The sequence below is a fragment of the Physcomitrium patens genome, chromosome 23, assembly GCF_059467195.1.
Source record: "Physcomitrium patens ecotype Gransden chromosome 23, ASM5946719v1, whole genome shotgun sequence".
NCBI classification, from domain to species: Eukaryota; Viridiplantae; Streptophyta; class Bryopsida; order Funariales; family Funariaceae; genus Physcomitrium; species Physcomitrium patens.
This window is the reverse complement of record NC_143432.1, coordinates 9241447-9262425: the sequence shown is the minus strand read 5'-3', so window position 1 is coordinate 9262425 and position 20979 is coordinate 9241447. Positions and strand designations below refer to the sequence as shown.

At 40.6% G+C, this 20979-nt stretch overlaps 3 protein-coding genes across 8 annotated transcripts; 1 reads left to right on the top strand and 2 right to left on the bottom strand.

The window, feature by feature from the left end:
* The first annotated feature begins 9021 nt into the window (after positions 1-9021).
* On the top strand, positions 9022-12736 carry LOC112276037 (putative apyrase 6). 4 transcript variants are annotated; one of them, XM_090246538.1, is made up of 9 exons: positions 9022-9123; positions 9236-9352; positions 9618-10611; positions 10743-10855; positions 11026-11133; positions 11387-11642; positions 11850-11917; positions 12046-12242; positions 12370-12736. In XM_090246538.1, exons 3-9 carry the CDS (start codon positions 9906-9908, stop codon positions 12635-12637), a joined length of 1716 nt encoding a protein of 571 aa, XP_090102664.1. In that variant the 5' UTR covers positions 9022-9123; positions 9236-9352; positions 9618-9905; the 3' UTR covers positions 12638-12736. The 4 variants fall into 4 exon arrangements, with proteins under 4 accessions (XP_090102664.1, XP_090102665.1, XP_090102663.1 ...); XM_090246539.1 differs by lacking the exon at positions 9022-9123 and having other exon boundaries at positions 9180-9290; XM_090246537.1 differs by lacking the exon at positions 9022-9123 and having other exon boundaries at positions 9181-9352.
* Positions 12737-12981: 245 nt separating this feature from the next.
* On the bottom strand, positions 12982-15266 carry LOC112276038 (peroxisomal 2,4-dienoyl-CoA reductase [(3E)-enoyl-CoA-producing]). 3 transcript variants are annotated; one of them, XM_024506988.3, is made up of 5 exons: positions 14841-15266; positions 14581-14740; positions 14267-14439; positions 13820-14045; positions 12982-13494 (listed from the first exon to the last, which is right to left on the bottom strand). In XM_024506988.3, exons 1-5 carry the CDS (start codon positions 15030-15032, stop codon positions 13346-13348), a joined length of 900 nt encoding a protein of 299 aa, XP_024362756.1. In that variant the 5' UTR covers positions 15033-15266; the 3' UTR covers positions 12982-13345. The 3 variants fall into 3 exon arrangements, with proteins under 3 accessions (XP_024362756.1, XP_024362755.1, XP_073386697.1); XM_024506987.3 differs by having other exon boundaries at positions 14267-14454; positions 14841-15207; XM_073530596.1 differs by having other exon boundaries at positions 13418-13554; positions 14267-14454; positions 14841-15181.
* Positions 15267-15768: 502 nt separating this feature from the next.
* On the bottom strand, positions 15769-17399 carry LOC112275791 (putative arabinose 5-phosphate isomerase). The gene is made up of 3 exons (XM_024506432.3): positions 16621-17399; positions 16265-16488; positions 15769-16151 (listed from the first exon to the last, which is right to left on the bottom strand). Exons 1-3 carry the CDS (start codon positions 17314-17316, stop codon positions 15998-16000), a joined length of 1074 nt encoding a protein of 357 aa, XP_024362200.1. The 5' UTR covers positions 17317-17399; the 3' UTR covers positions 15769-15997.
* Positions 17400-20979: the final 3580 nt, after the last annotated feature.

Genomic DNA, 20979 nt, shown 5'->3' with positions numbered 1-20979 from the left:
GGAAGTTTCTAGGAAGCTTCTATATTATATATTATAGAATTAGCTTACTTTTATCTACTTTTACTTACTTCTACCTATTTCTATATGTAATTATTAGCTTACATGATTATGGCCGTGACATTACCCCCCCTTCTAGAGACGAGTTTCACGAGGAGCGGTCATCATATGTTGAGGAAATCTATGATGCGACGAATTGTATTCGCCACATACTCTGATCTCTGTTCTCTTCGAAGATGATTGATAGGGCCTCTCAACCATCGGTAGTGTCCCATACCAGGGCGGGAAGACCACCCAGTTATTTGATCATTATTGAGGCCTTCATAACTTCCTTCGAATAGAATATTCGGAACACCATCAGGAGTTGTTCCTACTTCTAGCAAAATCACCAAACATCAAGAGTCCCTTCCCACATCGTGATACCAAACGCGTTGTATCTCACCATCTGTTCGAGGAAGAACATGTCGTTCTTGAAGATCTTCATCTCGATTGCGTCGTCTTGAAGGTTGTGACAATCGTAATGTCTCATCCGATAGGTCAGCAAACGAAGGTTCTTGAGTTGAATCCGCTGGTTGTTGGCTCTCCATCTAATTAGCATCACAAATGTAAAGAAGTTACAAACAAGGATAGGAAATTGAATGTTATCTTGCCTCAATCTTGTCTCTTTTATAAGAGAGATTTTCATCTTGGTTTTGATGGATGTCGTTGATGAAAAACTTTGACTTTAGCTGATGCATTTGCTAGATTCCTGGATGGCTCCCATGTGCATTCACTAATTTCATATTCGCGCCAATGAACAAGATATTCCAGCTTATTTCGGCGCCGCCTTGAGTCTAATATCTCTTCCACCTCAAATTCTTCATTATTATATACTTCTATAGGAGGCGGTGGCATTTGTCTTCTTCCTTGTATATCCACTGTCTTATATAGTTCAAGAAGAGATACGTGGAATACATGATGGATCTTCATTGACTCCGGTAGATGTAACCGATATGCAACTGGGTTGATCTGTTCAGAAACAGAAAAGGGGCCAAGCCTACGATAGTTCAACTTGTCACAAGGTCGAGTAGTCTTGATATTGCGACGAAGTAGCCATACCTTATCACCCACGTTAATTTGTGGTTGCTCCTTATGATATAGATCTGCGTTTATCTTTTGTCGTTCTTGAGCTTCCTTCAATTGCGTCTTCATTATTGCATGTAACTCTGACAACCGATTTGCCATATCTTCTGCTGCAGGATTATCAACTTTTGAAAAATCAAAAGTATCAAGTCGTGGATGATAGCCATAATTGGCAAAGAAAGGTGTTTGTTGCATGGAAGAATGTACCGTATTATTATAAGCAAACTCTGCCAATGGCAGAAGGATTGTCCAATCATCTTGTTGATAGTTGATAGTTCACCTTAAATATTGCTCCAAGACTTGGTTTACGCGCTCTGTTTGTCCATCAATTTGAGGATGGAAAGCCGAAGATAGCTTTATGTCCACTTTTAAAATCTTGAAAAGGGTCCTCCAAAATCTTGACACAAATTGAATTCGCCTATCCGATATGATATCTTCAGGTAATCCATGATAGCGATAGATATTATCAATGAAAAGCTTAGCTGTTTCTTCACCTGTGATAGATTTTATACATGGCACAAAATGTGCCATCTTGGTGAAACGATCTACTATCACAAATATAGAATCATAAGATCTTGAGCTTGAAAGATCTGTGATGAAATCCATAGAAACAGAAGACCATGGTTGTTCTGGTATAGGTAATGGCTGAAGAAGTCCGTAAGGTCGATGACGAGGAATTTTTGATCTTGAACAAATATCACATGATTGTACAAAGTCTTTGACTGACTTCTTCATTTGTGGCCACCAAAAATCTCTTGATATGAGTTCCAAAGTCTTATTATATCCAAAGTGCCCTGCTGCTGGAAAGTCATGACGTGCTTGAAGAACACGTAAACGTGCTTCTCTTTCTGGAACATATAGGCGTCCTTCAAAATATAATAGATTATTCTTGAACTCGAACTTAGAAGAATCATGAGACTTGGAAGAATTATTCTCGATATCATAAACAAGAGGATCTAAGGATATACTCGACTGGATTTGCTTGAGAAAAGTTGAATCAACACTCAATGTTGATTTCATTGCTCGGAGATGAAATTGCTCCGGTTTCAAGAGGACCGTTCTTTGTTGCTCAAAAGCTGCATCTCCTTCTTTTGGTGCAAAATAAGAACGTCTAGACAATGCATCGGACAAACCTTGTTGTTTTCCTGGCCGATAAGTGATAATGAACTCGAATCTTGACAAAGACATACTCCAACGAGCTTGACGACGATTCAACACGCATGCTGACATGAAATACTCGAGGTTCTTGTGATCTGTATACACAGTGACTGGACTAGAAGTGCCTTCTAGATAATGATGCCATTCTTGAAAGGAATCCACGATCGCAAGAAGTTCTTTATCGTGGATCTCATAATTGATCTCGGCTACTGAGAATTTTCTTGAATGAAAAGCTATCGGATGAAGTTTGTCATCTGATCCCATTTGTGATAAAACTGCACCCAAGGCAAAATCTGATGCATCTGTTTCCATAAAAAATGCCTTGGAAAAATCAACACGATATAAGACTGATGCAGAGACAAACGATGTCTTCAAGGCTTCGAATGCTGCTTCCGCTTCTTGATTCCATTGGAATTTATCTTTACTAGTCAAGCGTGTAAGTGGAGCTGCAACTCGTGAGAAATCTTTGATGAAGATCCGATAGTAATTGGCAAATCCCAAGAAACATTGGACATCTCTTACTGTCCTTGGAATCTTCCAATCCATGATTGTTTGGACTTTCTTAGAATCCATCATGAGACCATCATTTGAAATGATGTATCCTAAAAAGTCAACTTGAGTAGTGTGAAATACACACTTTTTCATCTTGGCGTACAATCTTGCATCTCTAAGTTTTTGTAATACTTGACGAACATGTATTTCATGTTCTTCAACGTTCTTAGAATAGATGAGGATATCGTCTAGATAGCAGACTACAAAATTGTCTAAGAATTCACGAAATACATCATTCATGAGATGTTGAAAAGCAGCTGGTGCATTCGTGAGTCCAAAAGGCATGACATTATATTCGAAATGTCCATACCTGGTTTGAAACGCAGTCTTCCATTCATCTCCTTCTTTGATCCGTACTAGATTATATGCTCCTCTTAGATCTATTTTTGTATAGATCTTAGCTTGATTCAACTGGTCAAGGAGTCCTGATATCAAAGGTAATGGATACCTGTTCTTGATTGTGATCTTGTTGAGTCTTCGATAATCAACACACATTCGTAAAGATCCATCTTTTTTCTTTACGAATAGAATTGGAGCTCCTGCTGGAGATTTTGAATGGCGTATAAAATTCTTCACTAAATTCTCGTCAACATATGTCTTGAGTTCAGCCATCTCATCTTGCGATAAACTGTAAATTGGTCCAAATGGTGGCTGAGTTCCTTCTTTGAGGTCGATTGAATAATCATATGGACGATGCTCAGGAAGAATATCTGCATTCTTTTTCTCAAAAACGTCTTGATACTCCTGATATTGACTTGGAATGCCAATTGAAGTCTTTACGTTTTCAGAAATAGGTGCAGCATAAATAGCAAAAGTTGATCCTTCTTTTGCTGCGTGTATAAATGCTTTTGCACCTATCAGTACGGGTTTTACTATACTAGACTTATAATTTTTTACTTGGTTGGTAGAACTATTAATAACGCTTTGGAAAAAGTCAAGTTTACGCAAATTCTAATCTATTCGAGGGTTATATATTTCTAGCCAGGATAAACCTAAAATAACTGGATTGGACGGGGATTTAATTATGTTAAAAGCTATGTAGCTATCATGACCGTCTATTGTTACTTTTATAGGATGAGTTTCATGAATGACATCTCCAGAAGACAAGGGACGACCATCTATGACTTCTACATGTACTGGTTTAGGTTTCTGTACAAAGGGTATTTTACGACTTTTAACAAATTGTTCATCTAAAAAACATGCTGAGGCTCCCGAATCTAATAAAGCAGAGGCTTTGTAATTCTTAGGTCCTAAATATAAGTCTATTATAAAACAAGGAGAGGGTTCTGAGGAGAGGATAGGACCTTCATTAAGAATTGTACAAGGTTCCAGCTGCACGGTTCCTATTGTAGCTGGACTAATCCGTTTTCCGACATGTTGTCTTCTTTGACCGTCGTACCCCTCATTTTATAGTTGCGTCGTTTCTTTGGACAATGTTGAGCAGTGTGCTTAGGTTCTCCGCAATATAAACATAATCCTTCTTGACGACGACGAATCTTTTCTTGCTCAATTAGAGGTTTAAAACGTACCCCGTCAATTTGCATGTCTTCTACTTTTGAATGTACGTTTGGCAAAGATGTTGATGTTGCCATTGAGTAATAACGTTGAGGTTCCCGTGAATGATTCTCGGATCGAAATTCGAAAAGTCGATTATCACATTTTACCGCAAAATCGATTGCTTGACTCAAAGTTTGAGGATCAGGTAAGTTGAGCATCAATTTCTTTACTTCGTATTGCAATCCATAAAGAAATTGACTGATGAGTGCAGCATCATCCCACTTGATGTCAATTGCAAGTTGTCGAAATTGTGAAGCATATACTGTTACTGAGCGATTTCCTTGTCACAGAATTCGGATCTTATTTGTTGCAACACGAGTTGCATCGTGTTCACCATACATAGATCGAAACTCCGCCAAAAAAACTTCCAAATTGTCCAATATTGGATTTCGTTGTTCAAGAAAAGACGAAAACCACGATAATGCAGAACCAGAAAGTAGAGTGCCAATAAACCTGACTTGTGATCCTGGAGTTGGATAGCTTTGCGGTTGAAGTTCAATTGCCAATTGTACTTGATTGATGAACCCTCGAAATTTAGATCTCGTACCATCAAATTTCTCGGGTTAGGCAATTCTTGGTTCTCTAGTGCTTATAGGGTGTTGTACAATTGGAGAAGGAACGTGATTTGTTGTAGATGTTGAAGCAGCTCCGATCATCTCTATATCTCCACTTTCTGCTATTCTTGTTCTTTCCTGTGTTGGTGAATTGAGTTGATGCATCGCAAGCATTAACTCCCTCATTTGCTCTTGCATTTGTGCCATTGCACTCTTCATTTCAACAAGCTCTGCCATAATGACACTAAGAAGAAAAATTTGTTTGATATTGCTCAAGACAAAAGAAAAGAAAGACTTGATAACAAAGAAGATACTAAGAACAATATCAGTTTAGAAGTGGGTAATCCGCAAACTTCTAATACGCTTATGTCTTGTCAAGAGAAAGAGGTAATCCACTCTTACTCAAGAAAAAACAAAGCTCTGATATTGTAAGTGCACACTTGTCAATCTGTCAAGGACAAAGATTCGATGAGGGAAAATATACACCAAAAGGCTATCTCGATATAATAAGTCAAAATATAAACAAGTAGGTATATTAAAAGGAAACTGGAATGGCTATTGCCACAAGACAAGAAATTAAAGACTCTTGAACCTAGACTAGAAGCAAGAAAGGAGTTGACAAGAGTGAAGAAGCCTTCACTCTTGTCTCTATATATACTATCTAACTAGGGGCTACGTGGCAACGTTCTATAGGACCTCCAATATGTGTTGACTTTGTAGGACACATGCCTTGACTTACAAGGCAAGTTTTTCTATGTGTGGGCCATATAGTTAGCTTGATCTTCAAGCTAACAACATGTGTGGGCCACATAGTTAGCTTGATCTTCAAGCTAACAACATGTGTCACACATGGCCAACTTGTTGACCACGTTTCTAATCCAAAAAGTCAATTAAAGACACCTATGAAGTCAAAGCAGTATCTAGGAAGTTTCTAGGAAGCTTCTATATTAAATATTATAGAATTAGCTTACTTTTATCTACTTTTACTTACTTCTACCTATTTCTATATGTAATTATTAGCTTACATGATTATGGCCGTGATAAGGCCTCAAGAACAATCAAATAACAAGGTGGTATTTTTGCTCTAGTATAGGATACTACCAATGGCTAAGAAAACCTATTTACTATCTTCAAAGAGAATAAAGATCAAAGTATGTAGTAAATATAATTTACAGCATCTTGGATTTCATCAATACATGATGATTGCTCCTCGTAGAACTTGTCTTTAAAAGGGAGGATAATGTTATGGATATATATATATATATATATATATATATATATATATATATATATGTTTATTTATATATATTCTATTAAATACATATATGATTAGATAGAAGTAAATAAAAGTAGATAAAAGTTGATTAAATTTATAATACCTTCTAGAAAAGCTTCTTAGAAGCTTTATAGATGTTACTTTGGCTTTACATGTGTTTGTAATTGATTGATAGGTTAGAAACTTCGTCAAGAAGTTAACTATATGTTGATAGCTTGTAGAACAAGGTAATTATGTAGTATACATATGAAAAACTTGTCTTGCAAGTTAAGATACATGTCTTGCAAAGTCAACAGGTTTTGGAGGTCTTATAGAATATCACCACATAGATACTAGTAAAGAGTATATATGAAGGCAAGAGTGAAGCTTTTTTCATTCTTGTCAATGCCTTTTTAGTCCTTGGTCTTATTTCAAGACTTTCTAGTCTTCTTATTTTTGGCAATAGCTATTTTAGTTTCATACTATATCATTTTTGAGTGACTTTTTAGTTCTTTTCAATGATTTAAGAATGAATTGAATATTTCTTTCTCTGAGATTCACATGCTTCACAATAAGATAGATGCAATAAGTAATTGAATATCCTACAAGCAATGCCAAAGGTCCATAATTCTGACTTCTATTTCAAAACCACAAATATGAGCATTTCTCAATATACTAATAATAAGTATATAGTTCAAATGAATACTTTGTGAGTGGCATGGTTGAATTATGTTGAAAAGAATTTTCTTTAGATCCATTGTAAGTGCTATTATTATCGCATTTAAAGATGAAGGAGTCTTTGTCAAAGCGACATCAAAAAATTATATAACTATGGATGTGCAAAAATTGATCTAAGCATCTCTTCATTTCTTTGTACGTGACAAATGATTCTTTTGGTAGATGATCCATATCCATCACATTTTCTATTTTAAAATAAAAGAATACCAAGATGTCCACTACTTCTCTTTTTAAATAAGAATTAATACAATATAAAGTTACAAACTAAGATTATGAGAGTAGAAGAAGGTCAACAAAAATATTATAAATTTAGAAAAAACAATGAATTAATTGACTTAAACATTATAAAGCCATTATTACTATTTATTATTGATATCAAATTTGAATTATTTTACCAGTTATGTTTCTACAAATGCATTGTATTCACACAAATATTTATCATAATTAATCGAATTGTGAAGCCAATTATATTTATCATGACATATTATACCTTAACAATCTAATTTTGAATTTAATACTCACATGGATACTACTGTCATTAAATAATGATATAGTTTTCAATCATTTTAATAATGGGTGGATTAAAACAATAGTTGGTGGGATTAATTTAGCATTTCTTTATATATATAAGCATACTATTGTTTATATTTATATATACAAAATATTTTACATCTCAACCACATTGACTATTATAAAGTTTTGTTGAATATAATATAATACATCATTCTAACAACTCCCATTATAATTCTTTTTAACAATACTTTGATGTTTTCTAAAGATTTTTCACGCTTGAATGTAAAATACAATTATCTATGTGGAAAGATTCTTTCCATCAATACAAGGTAATTTTAATGTATTTTATTGTATCTTACTAATTGTCATTGCATATGTAACACACAATAATATTTTTTTATATATTCCAATGCAAAAGTATGTCCATTTATTCTATAAAGCAAAATAATTCGTGGTATAAATTAAATATGATTTTTCAACTTTTTAATCATAATTTTATCTTTAACAATATTTGTAATAGATCATTTAACAATTGATCTAATCACAGTCTAAAGTTTTGTTGCAAAAAATAATAATTTATAAATTTCCCACTTTATTGGAAGTAGTTGAGTTTTTCACCACTTTATTTATCTATAAAATAGGATTAAAAAAAAGTATAATAATTTTTTTTTCATTTATTAAAATCTTAATTGCAATACATGAGCTACACAATATTTTATCATATGGTATATATATATATATATATATATTTATTTATTTATTTATTTATATATATGTCATTACATATATTTATATATATATATATATGTGATTCTATTATATAATAAAATATACTCTGACATATATATAAATATATATATATATATATATAAATGGATTTGAATAATCAAGATCTGTGTTTGAAAACAACCTGTTTTTGTGGGTGCGCCGATATTTTTAGGATTCCCGCTTCATCAATGCTCGTGGAGTTCACGGATGGAAGTTGGGAGGTGGATGATTTCCGGATCGCCTCAACAATGCAGCCCATGTCCTCGTTCCAATGCCGCATCTTATCGTATTCTGCTTTTGGAGGGGCAATCTCGGGGTGAGATGAGGCGTGTTACCGAGGACGAGTTATACTTCACATGACGAGTTATGAAAACCAAGGGTATGCCTTAAAATACCGGGCGAACAAAATAATAAAGGGTGTTTTATAACAGGGGGTAAAATTATGGGTGCGGATTTGGTTACCAACTCTGCTTCGGATCGAGTCAATACATTTTTACACTGCATCAGTTGCCGAGCTAAGATTCCTACATTGTGCTGATTCTCCCTTGTTCCCTCGTTTCCAATCTGCTTCATGGATGATTTCCGATTGACAGGCCCTGCGTTGGGTTCTGTTTCAATCCCAAGGCTGGTTTCGTCTCGGAATGTGGCTTGACTCGTGGAGTGTCCTGGTTTGTCTATATTCACTTGGAAATCACTCGGGAAATTAAACTAACAATGAATGGACCCACGGAGGGATTCTTCCAGTAAGCTCTTATGCATGAGGTGTGAACTCTAACACTCAACCACTTGCATTGGGTACATAAACCTTGGCATTTTCCCTTCCGAGGTTTGAACGTGGGGAGTGATTCTCTGCAGTGTAGATATTACTATAACCGTCCGATATGACGCCGGAGCAGATCGAAACCATGGGTAGGAATCACGGAGAATCAATCCAGTTTTGGGCTACTTGTTATGTGCTTGCGTTGCCCCCACACAGGCTCAGACTGACAGGTCTCCCATGGTTTTGCACCTTGTTTCTCAGATGCAGAGGCCCTCCGTATCGAGGATGAATGCAACTTGCAAGATCGCTTCATTAGGTTGAGTGGTGTATTTTCAATCAGCAGCCGCTCACAGCCCTTCTAAATCGCCTTCTTCACATGTATTTGTCTCTCTTTCAATAGAAGCATTCTGGAACAGTTACATTCTGTTTGTGTTTTGAAGATCGCGACGGATTGGATCAACCACGCAAACTGAGGCTTTTTTTTTTTTTTTTTTTTTTGTTTTTGGTATGCGAAGTAGGAGTTGTCGGTGCCCTGAGTGATGACTCTGCCAGATCCGATCACCCTAGCAGATGAGTTTATGTGTTGGATTTTCGTTTTAGGTCACGTTCTCGTTGTGATGGGGCTTCGTGGCTGTGGCTGCAGGGTAGATTGAGACAAATATAATTTTATTTGATTATTCAATTGAACCAGGGGTTCGAGGAAGACCGGTTGATTCCAATCTGGATGCTTGTTTTGGTAGGTTTAGTTACAGCAACTGTTCGATGAAACCAGTGGAGTATTATCGGAATTTCCAATGGGATTAGATCAAACAATTGGGGGAGTGTTGTCGACCACCAATTCCTTGTTAACAGCAAGTAGACCGGGGAAGGAGATTCAAAGGGTTGTAGGGTGACTTCAACTGACCGCGCAGCGAGGCAGGGATGTAAAATAATGGTGGGAAATGGAGGGGAGATAGGGCAATACTTTTCGCGAAGGCTGCAGACTAGTGGGGTTAACAGCCCACGAAGGATTTCTCGTGCCTTGGATTCTGACTCGTTCATGGAGCTTCCGAAGCTGCCGAAGCCCTTGCAGAGAGGTTCATCCTTTAAAGCACCTTCCCCAATCAGATATCAAAACCCGCACTACTTGAATGTACCCAACCGATCTCCGTGCCAGAGAAACCTGTGGGTGACCCTTCTACTGTGTCTGAGCTCTCTCCTTTGTCTCTCTTGGTTCTTGCTCCGAAGGGGCCAGTACGAGACTCAAAGCTCCCACAACGAACATCACAAGGGTTTTGGTGTTGTTGTTGGCATCAGTAGTCGAGAGGCGAAGATCGATGTGTTTGAGTATGCAGTTACTGAAACATTAGCTGTTGAAGTCTTAGGTAGTAAATCCAGTTTTGTCGCCTCGAGCAATAATGGTTTTAATAGCTCATCTTACGATGCATCAGCTCTAGTCTTTGATCATCTTGAGTATGCGAGGCGGTACATACCACAGGGGGAAAGATCCCGAACCAGAGTTTATATTCTCGGTAGCGGAGGATTGGAAGGACCCAGTGGATGGATACGGAAGTTGCCGAAGCTACTTGAGGAGTGTCGAAAAATTATTCATGGATCGGATTTTCAATTTCGTGATGATTGGGCTACAGTGATCGATGGTGAGTTACACTTCCTGTGCCCACATTCTTGTTACAATTCATGGGTAATATTATTGAACCTTTGCTGTCGGATATTTTAGAGTTCTGCACTTGGCTTGTAGTAGAAGTTGATAGAAGACCTTGTGTGGCAGGCAGAGATGAAGGAGTGTACGAATGGGTGGCAGCTAATTATGCTCATGGCATGCTACAAAACGACCCCTCAGACACAATTGGTGTCCTCACTTTAGGCGATCAATCAGCACAGGTCTTTCACTACGCTCACCTCCCTTCAACGTTGTCCTGACTCCTCCTTGGATTGGGTGACCACGCTAGTGACACACAAATTATAAGCTGTTTTCTTTTTCTTTTTTCGCAAATTATTCAAGTGAGGGACAGGATAAAAGTGTAATGTTAGTCTTCGCATTTGGTGTGCAGGTGACTTTTGTTTCGAACGTAGTACCCCTTCCTACGGACCTTTACAAGATTGAGCTCCAGGGGACAACGCATTACCTTTATTCTCATGGCTTTGCGAAACTGGGCCTGGTTGGGGTTCTATCTTCTCCCAACGAATGTTATGGTTTTTTCACGGGCATTCGCTCTTTCCAACCTTGCCTCCCTGGCTTCAAAATAGGACGACAGGGATTTCTGGCGTTCCCATTGTATAGCAAACTATCCTAAATATTCTAGAACGAGGTTGCGAAGGAATATTTGTGAATTCATCTTAAGTCATGGATCCTGTTAGTTTGATAGTTCAAAACAGATCTCTCAACGATGTTCCTTGGCTTTGAATGTTTAGGAAGCGGCATCAGAGGACTTGCTGAATCTCATGCAATCAAGAAACGTTAGTGGGGATGTGGGTGACACATGCACTCCACGAGGATACGTAATACCGAAGCATAATCGGACCGAGGCATCTGTGGCTGCAGAACGCACCGGTACCGAAGGCACTACAGAGGGCATTGCTACCGAAATAAAAGTTCGTCCTGTTCTGGCTACTGGCAACTTCACTGCTTGCCGAGCTGAGTCACTTAGGCTGCTCCAAATGGGGCAAGGTATGCGTATTTGTTGCAGCCGTAAGCCATATGGCATTTCTTCTTTTGTCAATCAATTATTCTGTTGCCTTTTTAGACTTTTGAGATGACGTATCATTTAATCAGCTCAGAGTTCTTTATGCGAACCAGTTCATGAACGCTTAGGTTATTCTTTTCCTTTTAAGGATTATTTTATGCTCATGGTTGCTTTGCTTTTGGCTGTTGTAGGAATCACTCTTGTTCCTGAGTTTCGTGGGAATTTTATAGCGACTAGGAAATTTTACCAGACATCAAAGGTAATATTTATTTCCGTACCTTTCTTTTCTTTTTTTTAATCTGGGTGCTTACGAATGCCTCGATCAGTTCTTTATTCTACTGAATTATTAACTCATTGAGATGGTTTATTGGCCTACTTTGACCACAGTATTTTAGCTTGCCTGCTACGGCAACAATAGCAGACCTTGTATCTGCTGGGGAGAAATACTGTAACCAGGAGTGGGGTGTAGGTGTTTCCAAAGACCCCTACCCAGAGTACAAGGCTGTGCAGAAGCCTTGCTTCTCAGCTGCCTATATCGTGGCATTTTTACACGACAGTTTAGGTCTTCCACTCTCCGATAACAAGTAAATTCCTCTCTTCTAATCATGCACTTGTGAGGAATTAATCAGTTAATTTGAACAGCTTAAGTGCATTTTTTCACTTGGATCTGGAGACTCTGACCTCATTTGCTGTATGAATTCTCTTTCACAGGGTGATGTTTACCGATGCAGTCAACAGTGTGCCAGTGCAGTTCGGCCTCGGATTCTTCACATCCAAACTTTTAGAGGAAAATTTTGTGTTTTCCTCACCTGTAGTTAAGAATGGGGAGCTTTTCGGTAACCTGGTCTTATTTCTGGGGCTATTAGCTTTCTGTGGTGTGTTGTTGTGGTTTGTAGCAAGATGGCGAAGGCCACAGCTAAAAACCATCTATGATTTAGAGAAAGGTAGGTACATAACGACTGCTGGTCGTGGTCGGTGATTGATTTCCGAGTTGCTGCATTTTATTCGCTTTTTGATCTTCTTGATCATCTTGATCGTCTATATTTCCATTAACTACTCATGCTTTGCACTTCTCTTACTGGTTTCTCTGTTGATGGATTGCTCAGTGTGCCTTGAGAAGACATGGACATCTTCCTCATTTTACTTGTGTTAAGCCGTTCATTGTTTGTGAAATTCTGTAGCATTCAGATTGTGAGAAAACAATGGACTGAGAATAAGTATTCTATAAATGTAAGTGTAGATTTTGTGCAAATTCATCTTCTGCCGACTGCTTATTCTTGCATTTTTTGAATTCTGTTTTGGATGAAGTGTAGAGAATGCGGATTTTCAACATGTAATTCATGCACTTGTATTATATCAATAGAACACATAATGTCATATTTCTTCTATATATGGCTAAATTTTTCAGTGAGATTGCCCTAATTTCATAGAAATAGAATCTTTTAGTTCATTGCATTATGCTGTGATCTTATCCTATTCAACAAAAAGCTCCATCTCTAAAAAAAAACTAAAATAAAGAATATAAGTAAAATATATCTTTTCATGGATAACATGAGGCTGATGAACAGGATCTGCGATTGTATGTGTTCTTATATTTCGCTAATCTCCAGAAGCTTGAACTGACTTGGGCCACTTCGCATCAGAAGCTAAGAAGTAGGAAAGCTGAAGAAGAAATAAAACAAAAACCTTACAGCTTGCTGCTCGGCAGCTTTGTTGTCCTCGATCTCTGTTCAATTGCACGACCAAATTGGCGCAATTGCCCTTTGGAAATGGGGCGAGGTTTGGCCAACCATGAGCCACCATCTACCACCAGGACATGGCCATTCACGTATTTACCTGGCCATACACACCGCTAAAATATTCAGACCATCAGTGTTGGAGTAGGCTCACAATGGCCTGCTTCGAAAAGATGAGCGTTAGATAAGCACGAGCATGGATGGGGAATTCAATCTAGTAGTTCAAACCGAAGATGTTTTTGTGAACTGGACTAACAATATTTTGCGCAGGAGAATATTCATTTTCTCCCATCTCTTAATCAAACGAGGGGTCATAAGTGTCAAGCAAGATGTCTCGAGTAAAAATTGCATCAATGAAACCGACAGAAGATGAGGAATGGTGGAGGTCTCGTAAACTGTTGACATCTTTCATAACAAAATTTTACCTGTCTCAGCTGCAAGATAAACAGCAGACATGGCAATGTCCCACTTTTCGCCAACTCTTCGAAGGGGGATTCCCAATTGTTCAGCTGAAAGTTCGGATTCTTTTGGATTTAGTTTATCCATGCCTGGAGTGTCAGCTATTGGACCTGGAGCAATAGCATTGCACCGGATGTTATAATCTGTACCCCACTCCAAAGCTAAGCTTCTCGTAAGACTATCGACTGCTGCCTGCATCGCATTTGTTTAAAAAACAGCTTCAGGAATATATACATATATAAAATCTAAATGATCAGCAACATCCAGCCATTTCGTGCGAGTGACTAACTCGAACTTCACAGTTAGGACAACCCAAGTGTGAATATGCTGATAGCTGAAGTCCACCAGGATTAAATTACACAAAAGCAGACCAAAGAGGGCAAAAACTTCAGAAAGTGAAGCAAGAGATACACCTTCGCAGCGGCAACATGGATTTGATACCAATTTGCTCCGTAATGCAGAAGGGCACTTATGCTGATGATAAGTCCACCGATTTCGGCAGGGTCCTTTCCTTTGCCTCCCTTCTTCAGGTATTCCACGGCAGCATGGCACATCGTGAAAGTTCCAAGCGTGTCGATGTCCATAACTGCGCAGATTGTCACTAAAATAAGGTCTCCACTCAGTGCTCACCCAAAAGAATAAAATTGAAATGAGCTAAAATCAGAGCGGCCGAGACCAATTTCCTGTATTTCACTCCAAGGCATACCCTTCAACCAAACAGCCATACCCGTCTTGAAGCCATTGGGAGAAAGGTCCTCAGGAGCAACAAGAAAATTGCCAGCGGCGCCATTCACGAGAATATCAAGTCTGCCCATTGCATTCACTACCGTCTCGACAACCCGGCGAGCATCTTCCTTCTTGCGCACATCTCCCTCCAAGGCCATGGCCTGCTCACACAAGCATCGCGCATGATGCAAACCACTAAAACAACTGGACAAAAAACATAAAAATTAACTCACTTCATTGAAAGAAAGCACACATTCATACCTGAATGCCGAGACTCTGGAGCGACGCTACAGCTTCGTCAAGTACATGTCTCCGCCGGCCCATGATCGCCACACTGGCGCCATGGAGTCCGAACTGGGTGGAGATTTCTAACCCTATCCCGGATCCTCCGCCTGTGATCAGTGCCACCTTACCTTTGAGCACTGTATCCTTGAACGGCGACCCTTCCCCCATTTCTCCAATTCAGGTTGGTCTCTCACTTCGATCTCGCTTCTGGTTGCACCACCAAGAAATCTCTCTTGCTCGCTTTCTCCACCTCGTTCTCACATCCAATTCCCCCGAGCTTCGAAGCCTCACCCAGTCCCTCGCTCTCTCGCTCAGTAGCTCGGCCGGAGCTTCGTCTATGGAGGCTCACGCAATTTGTGCTCCAGTTGCCACGCCTTGCATAGAAATCAATGCTGGCCACTCATATTCTTACTGAGGCATCGGTTGAGCCAAACTCTTGTCACGTGGCTGAAAACGCATTCCTACCGAACGGGAAAAAGCGTCAGATGGTGACGTAACTCTTAGAATGTGGTGACGCTGTCGGTGCGTGTGGTGGCATGACCATGACGAATTTTCTAATGGCAAAATTTGCAGCCACATTTGTAGGATGAATGAAGTGTGAGTTTCCAGAAGAGCATCTAGATCTAGTCTCGCCAAGTCATCCAAACGTGAATAGATATTGCGTTGTTAATCACCATGGATTGTCAGTTTCCACATTGGTGTGGATAGGGATTATTCTTGATGGCAATCTTGTTAAATATGTGATGATTGGCGAACACTTGTAATGTACCACCTTTTTTTCTTTCAAAAGAAAGATCAATGCCTCATACTAGTTGTGTGGGTCCTTAATTTTCTATAAAATTTTCATGTGTATATAGATAGTAATACACATACATAAAAGCACATGAATATTACAAGTATAACATGAGTAGAATTTGTTTAAATAAATAAATCATCAATGTGCATAAACTTTCACATGTTACTTTGCTGGAACTTATTTACGAAATGTTGCACATGAATTTGACCTACATGCCGTGCATTAGAATTCTTCAACAAAAATCCTCACAATATACTCTGAAAGTATACTTTGAATGAAAGGAAAACAACAGAGATCATCAACGCAGGCTTCTTCTCCTCCTGCTTTGCTTCCATCGCTACAATCCTGCTGCGACGAGGCCACGGAGAGTGACCAATCCCACCAGGATGTTGGCATGGTTGACAATGGGCAGGAACTCCACCACTGGCTGCTGCTCCATCCTCGTCATGGCCTCGCTCGCCATGGCGTCCACCAGAATCGTCCTCGGCGACCTGCAATCCAGTCCAATCCAAGTACACAACCGTTGGCGATAGCAAAACACACATCCACAGCAGCTCTCGTCGTCGGGCGGAGTTGCGGAGGTGTGGGGAGTGGGTGCGTTTACCTGTTGCACAGCTCCCGAACTGTCACCTTAAAGATGGTCTCGGCGAATGGGTGCAGGGAGCGGCGGAGGTCGCCGTCGGTGAAAGTTCCAACGAGACGCTTCGCAGAGTCGACGACCAGGAGGCACCCGCAGCCCCTGGCACTGAGCTCCACCAGCTGCTCTATCATTAGGTCGCTCTCTCTGCAGATCGGCAAGTCGGCGCCCTTCTTCATTACGTCTTGCACCTGCGCAGCCATCGACACAAGGATTCCATCAAACCACCGCGTCGGCCTCAGCATCTGACCGTTAACATCCAAGTTGCGTCGGTAGCTCCAAGCCAAGGGTAGCAAAACCCAGAGAGGTTTGGGTTGCTGTACCCTGAGGGTGAGGCGCTTGCCGATGCGACCAGCAGGGTGGTTCATAGCATACTCTTCGCGCGTCAGATTCTTGGCCTGCATCAGAGCAATCGCGACAGTGTCACCGAAGAGCATTTGAATTGCAGTGGAGGTAACTGGTGCCAGGTCGAAAGGGCAAAGCTCGCGCTCCAGGGGTAGGTATACATGCATGTCGCAGAACTCTGCGACCATGCTTTCGTTGTGGGAAGACACACCAACGATGTACGCGCCCTTCGCACGGACACACGGGACCAGCTTGAGGAGCTCCTCGGTAGCACCGCTCTTGGAGAATACCACGACGATGTCCTTGGGCCCCACGATGCCAATATCGCCGTGTAGTGCGTTGGTGGGTGAAAGGAAGACCGATTTTGTACCCGTGGACACCAACGTTTGGCAGATCTTCTGCGCGATGAAGCCGCTCTTGCCTATCCCCGAGAAGAAGATCACGCCCTTACACTCCAGCAGCAGCTGCGTGAAGTTCTGCAGTTGGCTGTAATCGATGTGGTCAAAGAAATAGTCCAAGTAGCGTTTCTGCTCCGCAAAGAGCTGGCGCAGCTTTAGCATTCCCTGATTCGTTTCTAGCTTGTCCCTTGTGTACTCTCCCAGCCGCTTGGCAGCAAAATTGGGCGATGTGATTATCGTCTTCTCAGCGACGGGAACCACGTCCATTGACATCATGGCCGTGGGAGTCTCGGCCCTCACCGTTCTGAGACGTAAGGGAGTCCAACAGCTAAGTGGTGATCGAACTTAGAAACTCAAAGGGGCCTTTTTATACAGTGAAGTCAACTGTAAAGGCCATGGTCCGAACGGCTTATAAGGATCCCATGATTTCTTGAATTATTTTTTAAAATGCCACATTCTTGGGTCAAATATAAATTTCAGGGAGAACATTAATCTTACCATGTAGAAACATAAAAAATAAAAAAAGTGCATTCTAAGTCATCTATCATGATTACTGTCCGTCTCCTAAACATAAAGCCAACTATTCTCAAAGCATGAAAGTTGTGATCTAATGCCTTCTCTCCGACTCATAAGTACCCCCTAAGATTTCTAACCACTGCAAATTGGAATGAGCTGTAACGGCTAGAATGAAAGATCGGGAGATTGCTCCACTGATGCAGTTCATTCTGTTCTGCACTCAGTTGATTACAGTGCAAATTGACGGGCCTCTGTCACTGGAAAGTGACTGACCGAGACCTGCAGTATTTCTGACACCAGTGTTTTGATCCATCAAGTGGAATTAATCCAAGAATATTGTTAAAGTTGCTCAGACCACGTCAGAGAGGCAGCATGGACTATCGCAAACTGGCTTTCCCTTACCATTCTGCACAATGCCAAGTCATTCACTACAATGACACCATGCAGAAGCATTTCCGTTACGCCCATGTTATTCATCCCTCGTCTTCCAAGTTTGCGAGACATGGCTTTCCCGGTGCCAATTAGATTCACATGACAATGCCGCCTTTCTGGAATTCTGTTTCGGAACTTAACTTCTCTAAACTTCATTTTGGAGCATCGTGTTCTATTCGAAGGTTACAACCCATTCTCGATGGCGAAAATTTCAGACACGCTAGTTGAAATTATCAGTGCGATGCGATGTGCGGCTAAGAATCAACGTCTCATTGAGTTGTGCAGTTAGATATGAACTAACGTCGAACATCTAAGCCAACATTGACAGAGTTGCACCACTGCGGATCTCCCTACATTCAGCAAAAGACCAACGATATTTTTCCGCTCCAACCAAAGTCGCTCCTAAGGGTTGTTGCCCTGTGGACCCCCAAGTCGAGCACAACCGTTCATCCGGAAATTAGTGTAAACCAGTGAAGGTGATCTTTGACAAACTTTAGTCTCTCATGTATCTCTGCGTTTCTTTTCTTTCTTTTCTTTGAAACAACTGTGGAATATCCGTCGCATTGATAGAAAAGAACCTCTACGTTTCGGATTGACACTTTGCGGCAGTTTCTGATGCGATGAGAGGAGCTGGGTTCAGCCACGATGCTGTCCAGAGATGAGACCAGCATTGGGAAGACCACAGGTTCATTCAAAGTGTTAGGGTACAGCAGGAACCAATCTGCTTCAGACCTTCCAGCAATTTCGATCTCTGTGGCCGCTGTAACTACCTACCTGTGTTGTCGACACTTCCCAGCTAATGACATTGAAGTTCCTCATTGACACGTCAAGATCGTAGCTGCAGCCCGGAGGAGGCGATCCCATCGTATCGTACCCGCGTGCGATCTCTCAGCCAGCGAGCGAGGGAGAGAATCTCCCAAGCTTGTCGGTCGATAGAGTTCAGTCATGGGCTATTCGGACTTGACGGTTGTGCGCTGGATTAACAAGGTAGGTCCATTCACCGACCTAGATGTAGCAATGCCAGTGAATCATACTTTTGTATATATATATATATATATATATATAAAATCATACATACACATACTCTGGTATTGTCATTTTTCATTGGGGTTTGCTTCACATTTAATGGATTCTGTCTTCAGTGCTATTATCAGACTAGAAAACTGCCTGCAGTCATTAATTACAAGCCGTTTCAATCCTCCGAAGCGTCTCGTGTTGGTGATGTCATTTTTTGTTTTTCCGTACTTGAAGATGTTGACCTTGATAGGATGATGCACTTTCGCCCTCACAGATTCGCTGGCAAGGTAGATCTTCATATTTGTCCTTGGATTGCAGTCAGTAAGGTTTTTTAGAGTTTAGTACCATTGCCCTACATGGAAAGAGAGCTGCAGTCTGTTTCTGATGAGTGGTCAGAGTTTTGCAGAGGTTTTTCTAGAAGGCTGTTGTGTTTTGGTGAAATTTTCTCCTCTGCTTGCTTGTCCGTAACGAAATTCTGAATGTGGTTCTTCACATCCTAAACTTGTTCGCTAGTCGTAGGTTCCAAGACTGCTAATTCTTGGGATCTCTTTTCGACCTTCTCCGCGTCTGCTGACTCATCCATAAAATCTCCCAAGCTTCCCAAATAATCTAACTTTCCAGACAATCTCACTTCCTCCTCAATAGGAGTATCAGAGTCTGAAGTATTCGCGCTCACAGAGTCCTTTCTCACATTCAAGAACATGGACTTTTTATACTTGCCGATGGCAGGAGAGTCGTTGACGTCCGTTGCAGGGCTGTCAACTTCCGAAGTCTCCGACAGCACTCTTTTGGGTAGATTGTTGATAGGCTAGCGTACGGTTCAACGGCTGGCAGAGAGTTTCAATAGATCATCGGTTGGACGAGAAGGAACTGCCACAGACTTAGACTCTTCCACATCTTCCAGATCTAGGGCATCATCACCTAAATCCTCAGAAACTCGACCTGCAACTTCATGTAAACCAGAATTAACCCTAAAAAGCTCGAAAGGAGTCATCATAGTCGGTACAAATTTGCTACTAATGTTCTTATCAAGCAAGCGCAAAGATGAACATTCCACCTCCTTAGTGGATGCGGCTTCCTGCTCGTAAGGATTGAAGTCTCCGCGCTTTACCCAAGTTGCTTCTTTCAAAACAGAAATGGTGTTATTTGAGAAGGTGCCCTTCCATTGATTACTCCTGTGCATCCATCATGAACTTGATTTTTCGATTCGCTGAACCCAGTCTTTCCAGATCAATCGGCTTTCATTCGCTTCCAAACATAATTCTCTCATGTTTCTTATTCACTCGTTTCCTCTCACGACTCTCCATCAGCTTGAGTGTTGGCGATGCCTTTCTGTCCCATGGTGAAGAGCAAAATCACGAACATAGCAGTGGATATTAACAAGGGAGAGAAGAACTTCCAAATGGGGAAAAATGGCGGAGTAAAGAGCACAAGATTAAGGCCAAAAAGCATAGGATGCGCATGAACTAGAAAAGTAAAATCAGTGATCTTTTGAGCAGGCCATATCCACTATCAAATTCTCACAAACTCTAAACGAGATGTAACTTGCTTCAACAAATGCGCTCCACTCAACAATAGGTAGACCTTGCACATAAAATAAATCTCTAGGACCGTTGCAAATTGAATTTATTTTTGGTTCAGTCACGTTATGCACCGGTAAGACTTGAAGAATGGTCGAATGTAGACGTGTAAACGTCAAGCTGCAGATTGCAGGGGCACGATGTGCTTTTCAGTTAAGTAAAATAAGGACGAGAGTGGTGACCAAACTTGACGAGAGGAATATTTCACCGACTGCTCTCTACACGATGATTGCCACGGCTAACAAACTCAACTGTGGAGCCTATTTCCTATATTGACAACTGAAATGTGAAAAAAGAATAAGTCATGACATCTCAAACTTTTCTGTGCACAAAGTCCAACTCATATGCAGATTATGAAGAAGAAGCTACTTCCAGTAGAAGTAGGTATCCTTCG

Coding starts and splice junctions, on each gene's coding strand:
- LOC112275791 (XM_024506432.3), bottom strand. CDS start 17,316: ATGATGTCAATGGACGTGGTTCCCGTCGCTGAGAAGACGATAATCACA. Junction 16,489..16,620: donor GCAAGCGCCTCACCCTCAGG/GTACAGCAACCC, acceptor ATGGCTGCGCAG/GTGCAAGACGTAATGAAGAA. Junction 16,152..16,264: donor GTTCGGGAGCTGTGCAACAG/GTAAACGCACCC, acceptor ACTGGATTGCAG/GTCGCCGAGGACGATTCTGG.
- LOC112276038 (XM_024506987.3), bottom strand. CDS start 15,032: ATGGGGGAAGGGTCGCCGTTCAAGGATACAGTGCTCAAAGGTAAGGTG. Junction 14,046..14,266: donor TCCATGTTGCCGCTGCGAAG/GTGTATCTCTTG, acceptor AATGCGATGCAG/GCAGCAGTCGATAGTCTTAC. Junction 13,495..13,819: donor TTATCTTGCAGCTGAGACAG/GTAAAATTTTGT, acceptor GTGTATGGCCAG/GTAAATACGTGAATGGCCAT.
- LOC112276037 (XM_090246538.1), top strand. CDS start 9,906: ATGGTGGGAAATGGAGGGGAGATAGGGCAATACTTTTCGCGAAGGCTG. Junction 10,612..10,742: donor TTGGGCTACAGTGATCGATG/GTGAGTTACACT, acceptor CTTGTGTGGCAG/GCAGAGATGAAGGAGTGTAC. Junction 11,643..11,849: donor GCTGCTCCAAATGGGGCAAG/GTATGCGTATTT, acceptor TGGCTGTTGTAG/GAATCACTCTTGTTCCTGAG.